We start from the raw sequence: 6033 nt of genomic DNA on the forward strand, positions 1-6033 counted from the left end.
AGCACAGCCTCGTGTGGACCCTGCGTCTGAGCCCGCGGAGCGGGGCCACCATCTCTGGAGCTGGCCTCTGGCTCCAGCGCCCTCATCAGGAAGTGAGGATGGAGCCGGGCAGAGCGGGTGGGCCCCGGACAGGGAGCTGGGCTGGGGGGAGGGGGCAGCGAGGCCACAGTGTCAGGAATCTCCTCAGATGGAGCCACAGGGGCTCCCGAGGGGGTGTCGGGAGCAGAGGGAATGAGGGAGCGACGGGCTGAGGCCGACCTCCCTGCTCCTTCCAGCCCCGCGGTGCGGGGAGGCTGGGCCGCAGGAGGGCCTCTCGCTGGGCTCCGCGAGGCGCTCTGCTGTGTCCTGGGCCGGCGGTCCCTCCCGTGCTCAGCTTCCCGGCGCAGCTGGGTGGGCTCCCCAAAGGGCACCTCAGCGACACGGGTGTCAGAGACAGAAGGAGAGGGCCCCTGGGAGGAGGCGTGTTCCCGTCCGGTTGGAGTCACTGTCCTTCCCTGTGGAGATCCACAAGTGGCCGGCGTGATGGTCGGCCGGGCGGGCGTGGGCGGGCTGGGCCTGCCCCGCGGCCTCAGTCAGCATCACTTCCCAGCCCCGGGCTCGGCTGAGTCATGGGGCTTCCCCGGTGAGTGAGACCAGCACTTCCTGTGGTTCGGGGTTCTCCGGAGCCTGTCACGGGCCCGCTGTGCTGGCGGAGGCAGGCTCTTGGGGAGCCGGGACTCCCTGAGAGCCTCCAGCTACCTCTGTCCCCGAGGGCTGCTCTGGGATGTGGCTTTGGGTGCGACACCCCTGAGCAGCGTGAAATTGACCGAGTGTCTGGCGACCACGGGTTGAGGGCTTGGAAGGGGTGAGCCCAGGCCATGGTCAGGCCTGCCCTGTAGCTCCGTGGCCCCTGCGGAGTGTGCTCGGTGGACAGTGGGCTCAGCCTCCTGCCCTGCTCAGTTGTGATGGTTGGAGGTGGGGTGTGGCCTGGCCCCACTGGGGTGGGCCTGGGGCACCTGTGACCGCAGCCCCTGGGTCTGGGTCCTTCCCCTCTGCTGCCCGTGGCCGACAGCCTGGTGACCGAGTCCTCTCTGCAGCCGGAACAGGCGGGCAGGGAGGCCTCTGTCCGGGCGGCCGTGGAGAAGCTCCAGGAGGAAAACCGGCTGTTGAAGCAGAAGGTGGCTCACGTGAGTGTCTGCTGTTCCCTCGGGGAGAGCTCGCAGGCCGGCCCTCGGGCCACGGCTGACAGTCTCTTCCCTAAAGGACGACAGAGCGTCCTGTGGCTCCCACGCCCGCCAGTCCATGTCCTAGAGGGGGCAGGGGTCACCATCCAGACGGCTCCCGAGGCCGCAGACGTCCACTTGTGTTGAAGGCGCTGCTTGTGCGGAGCGAGGAGAGGCCCCTCCGTTCCCGGGGACCCTCCCTCGACTCCTCGCCCACCAGTAGCTTCCGGTCAGTGGGCAGGAGCGCGGCCCTGCCAGCCGCTCACTGCACTCGCCCGCAGGTGGAAGACCTCAACGCCAAGTGGCAGCGCTACGACGCCAGCAGGGATGAGTATGTGCGGGGGCTGCGGGCCCAGCTGCGGGGGCTGCAGGCTCCCCAGCCCGAGGCGGAGCTGATGAGGAAGGAGATTGCCAGGCTCAACCGGCAGCTGGAGGAGAGAATCAGCGAGTGTGCGGGGGCTGCGAGGGAGCTGGCGGCGGCGCAGGAGCGGGCGCAGATGCTGGAGCAGCAGGTAGGAGGGCAGGACAGGCGAGTCCCTCCCTGTGCAGCCTGGTGATGGCTGAGGGCCTGCTCTCTTCAGGTCCTCGCCTACAAGGACGACTTCACGTCGGAGAGGGCGGATCGGGAGCGGGCACAGAGCAGGATCCAGGAGCTGGAGGACGAGGTGGCGGCCCTGCGCCAGGCACGCAGACAGGTGGGTGTGAGGGCCTCTCTCTCCTTCCCATGAATGCCAGGTCCCCTGTCTGCTCAGACCCATTTCCCGCTCCGGCAGAGCCATCCCTGGCACCTGGCACGAGCGCGGTGGTGGAGACAAGCCGTGTGTGGTCCTGTCTGCGGAGGAGGTTGGCATGGGTGTGACAGCAGTGGCCGCCCCCAGGGTTGCCTGCCTCCGGTGCTCACTGCCATGCACGCCATGCACCCGGGGAGACGCCGTATCCAGGAAGGAGACCTGTGGCCCCAGGTGCCGCCTGGCCTCTGCCCTTCCTCCTGCCACCTCTGTTCTCTTTTGGGCTCTGGGCCAAGCAGGAAGCAGGGCGAGGATGGATGAGCCGAGAGCAGCGTGGTGGCCTCGGGCACAGCCATTACATCCTCTGCCTTTTCTCCAGGACCCCCAAGAGCCAGGCTCCTGCCGGATCCACACGGGGAGCAGAGCACCCAAGCGCGCAGAAACCAATGCTTCTGAGTTGGTGGTGCCTGGTGGCCAGAGGCCTGCGTCTGCACCCCAGGGCCGGGCCCCCCCTCCAGAGGGCGGGTGCCCCGGAGCTGCCCGGAGAGGCCAGGGGGAGCTGCAGTGTCCACACTGCCTGCGGTGCTTCAGCGACGAGCAGGGCGAGGAGCTCTTCAGACACGTGGCCGAGTGCTGCCTGTGAGCCAGGCGGAGACAGGCCGGTGCTCTCGGCTGCGACAGAGGGACCCCGAGATGTGGGCAGAGGGTGCTCTGGCCTTCACCTTGGTCCCCCTCGGGCTGTGGAACAGAGGCTGGGCTTTGGGTCCTCAAGCTGTCAGGCCGGGGCTGGAGTAGGAGCTCACAGGCCAAGGTGATGGTCCCGCCCCACCTGCACCTGGGACGCTGCATCTCGCGAGAACAGGGGGCTGCCTGAGGGAACCACACATTGGGTCCCAGGGTGGAAGGGCACCCCAGGTTTGGAGGGCCGAGCACTGTGGCCTCGGCAGGGCCATGGAATACACTGTGTTGCTTAGTGTCTGTCACACGTCCAGAGGTAGAGTCGTGTGCTTTGTAGCCACTTATTTTTATAATAAACACGTTTGCTGCAGTGGCTGCTGAGGCTGCAGGGCGGGGCCCGGGGCGAGGGGCCCAGCAGCACTTCACCTGGGCAGGAGCCAGATCAGCGGATGAGAGGCCTGCCTCCTGCTTGCCACCTCCTGGGGGACACCCTCTTCCCACTTCCCTTGAGGCAGGGACAGCGGCTGGGACAGCTGACCTCCGTCAGGGCTTCTGTTCATCACATGCACAGGGCGCGGCCCCACCTCTCCCTCCTCTCTCGGCTTCAGGTCTGGCGGTTCCCACCCGATGCCGCGCGCTCTCGCCTGTGGGTCTGTCCAGGGTGCTTCTCGTTTCTTCACAAGCTCCACTGGCATCTTCTTTGTATCTTCCACTCCTCCCTCCGCCTCCTGCTTTCTGGCGATTCCCCTGCAGACACAGAACTTGATTCCACCCACGCAGGCGAGCAGGTCCGAGGGGACGCTGCAGGTCTCCAGGGCTGGGTGCAGCCCCTCCTGCCTGGAACGCTGCCCCACAATTCCAGTCCCTCGGCCTCCCTAGATGCCAATCTCTGCTTCTTCCACAGGCAGCCCCCTGGGCTCTGTGTACCTCCTCTCTCAGTGCTGGGCCTGGGATGGCCCCATATGGACCCTCAAAAGACCCCAAATAGCCAAAGAACTCTTGAGAAACAACCAATTGGGAGGTGCCATGCTCTCTGATATCAAACTGTACTGAAGGCTACGGTAACCAAAGCAGATCGGCACCAGCACCAAACATCCGGGCCAGCGGAACAGCCAGCCAGGTAAATCCTCGCTCAGGTGCGGTTACTCTCTGACACAGGAGGCGAGAACATACAGTGGCATAAAGCCAGTGCATAAAGTAAACGGAAAAACTGGACCGATACATGCAAAAAAATGAAACTTTCTTCACCATGTACAGAATAAGCAAGTGTAGCAGCTGAAATCATAAACTCCAAGAGCAGCGATTTTTAACCAGTGCGCACAAGAATTTTTACAACGCAGTACCTGGCCTCTTCCCCTTAGATTGTCAAGTAAAAAAATGACAGCCAACACAATAGCCGTCTGGTGAATGAACCAAAATGATACCTATTTTTTTTTGTCAGATGGGCAAAAAAATTACATTCTTTTACTTTAGTAATTAGTTTGTGTGCCATGAGAGGAAGAAGGTGGACCCGCTGACCTACAAGGCAGAGGCACTGAGTTTTCTGACCTTGCTCCTGGCATATCTTTGTGGATATGTCTCCTCAGGCGAAGGCTAAAAAAATAAACAAATGGAACTTCATCAAACCACGAAGTTTTGCACAGGGAAGAAACCAACAAAACAAAAAATCCTAACAAATGAGAGAAGACATTTGCCAATGATACAGCCAATGAGGGGTTAGTACCCAAAATGTATAAAGAACTCATACAACTTAACACCAAAAAACCCACACCAATCCAATGAAAAATGGGCAAAGGAACTGAACAGACACTTCTCCAAAGAGGACGAATAGCCAAGAGACATATGAAAAAACGTTCAACATCACTATCACCAAAGAGATGCAAATTGAAACAATGGGGTGCCACCTCACACCTGCCGGACGTCGACCATCTATACACCAATCCTTTTGCCGCGGCAGCAGCAGCCCTGAGGATGCTCGGCTTCAGAAGAGGCTTGCCTCCAGCGTCCTCCGCTGTGGCAAAAAGAAGGTCTGGTTGGACCCCATGAGACCCATGAAATCGCCAACGCCAACTCCCGGCAGCAGATTTGGAAGCTGATCAAAGATGGGCTGACCACCCGGAAGCCTGTGACTGTCCATTCCCGCAGGAAGGGCAGGCATATGGGCATAGGTAAGCGAAAGGGTACCGCCGATGCTCGAAAGCCTGAGAGCGACCTGGATGAGGAGGATGAGAATTCTTCGCCGGCTACTCAGAAGACACCGTGAATCTAAGAAGATTGACCGCCACATGTACCACTGCCTGGGCCTGAAAGTGAAGGGTAACGTGTTCAGAAACAAGCGATTCTCAGGGGACACACCCACAAGCTAAAGGCAGACAAGGCTCAGGAGAAGCTCTGGCTGACCAGGCCGAGGCCCGCAGGTCTGAGACCAGGGAAACCCGCAGCGCCGTGAGGAGCGCTCCCGGCCAAGAAGGAGATCATCAAGACTGTCCGAGGAGGAAGAGACCAGGAAATAAAGCTTCACCTCTCTTACCTGTACACAGCGGCCTTGGCAATTCCACGGTTCAGTCATTTAATAAAAGCAGCCTTCATCTAAAAAAAAAATACACAACAAAAAATACATCAACCCAAGTGCTGGCGAGGACATGAAGGGAACTGTAGTGCTCTGCAGGTGGGAGTGCACGCTGGTGCAGCCACTGTGGAAAACAGTATCGAGTGTCCTCCAAAGATTCAAACTGGCCTGGCCGGTGTGGCTCAGTGGTTGAGCATCAACCTGTGAACCAGGAGGTCATGGTTCGATTCCCAGTCAGGGCACATGCCCGGGTTGTGGGTTTGATCCCCAGTGCGGGGCGTGTAGGAGGCAGCCTATAATTCTCTCTCATCACTGATGTTTCTATCCCTCGCTGAAATCAATAAATATGTATTTTAAAAAATTAAAAATGCAATTGCCTTATGACCCAGCAATTCCACTTCTGGGTATTTATCTGAAGAAAACAAAAACCCTAATTAAAAAGGTAAACATACCCCATGTTTGGTGCCTGGGAAGCCCATTTTCATTGCAGCTTGATCCACAATAATCAAGAAGTGGAATAAGCCTGGTGCATGGACAGACACGGTAGAGATGTGGGACATACTTATGATGGGGTCCTACGTGTGCATAAAAGGAATGGAAGATCACCATCTGCAGCAACACAGATGGACCGAGAGGGCACTCAGTGAAATACACTGAGTGGCCAGATTATTATGACCACCTGACCTTTGTAGGAAAATTAGCTATAATTTCACACTGAAGTTGCTAGAGGGCCAGACCATTATAAATAGCGAAGCAGGTTGTTTACCATGACAGTAGAAGTGATTTTTTTTCTGAAAGTATGGGTAAACAACGCGATTTAACAGCCTTTGAATGTGGGATATATATATATACACAC

General features: G+C 58.7%; 2 protein-coding genes and 1 pseudogene across 2 annotated transcripts in view; 2 read left to right on the forward strand and 1 right to left on the reverse strand.

Annotated features, from left to right (window-relative positions):
• The window catches only part of TNIP2 (TNFAIP3 interacting protein 2), a 4455-nt gene extending 1477 nt beyond the window's left edge, over window positions 1-2978 (forward strand). The window contains exons 3-7 of the mRNA XM_015561569.1: window positions 276-390; window positions 1008-1166; window positions 1484-1714; window positions 1784-1897; window positions 2310-2978. Coding sequence (XP_015417055.1) covers window positions 276-390; window positions 1008-1166; window positions 1484-1714; window positions 1784-1897; window positions 2310-2573 — 883 coding nt within the window. The 3' untranslated portion in view covers window positions 2574-2978. The remainder of the gene's footprint in view (window positions 1-275; window positions 391-1007; window positions 1167-1483; window positions 1715-1783; window positions 1898-2309) is intronic.
• Window positions 1-6033, reverse strand: part of FAM193A (family with sequence similarity 193 member A) — a 116297-nt gene that overhangs the window by 1874 nt on the left and 108390 nt on the right. The gene's annotated exons all lie outside the window — the stretch shown is intronic.
• Window positions 4396-5209, forward strand: LOC102762806 (annotated as a pseudogene).

Source organism: Myotis davidii, unplaced genomic scaffold (assembly GCF_000327345.1).
Source record: "Myotis davidii unplaced genomic scaffold, ASM32734v1 scaffold937, whole genome shotgun sequence".
Taxonomy (NCBI): domain Eukaryota; kingdom Metazoa; phylum Chordata; class Mammalia; order Chiroptera; family Vespertilionidae; genus Myotis; species Myotis davidii.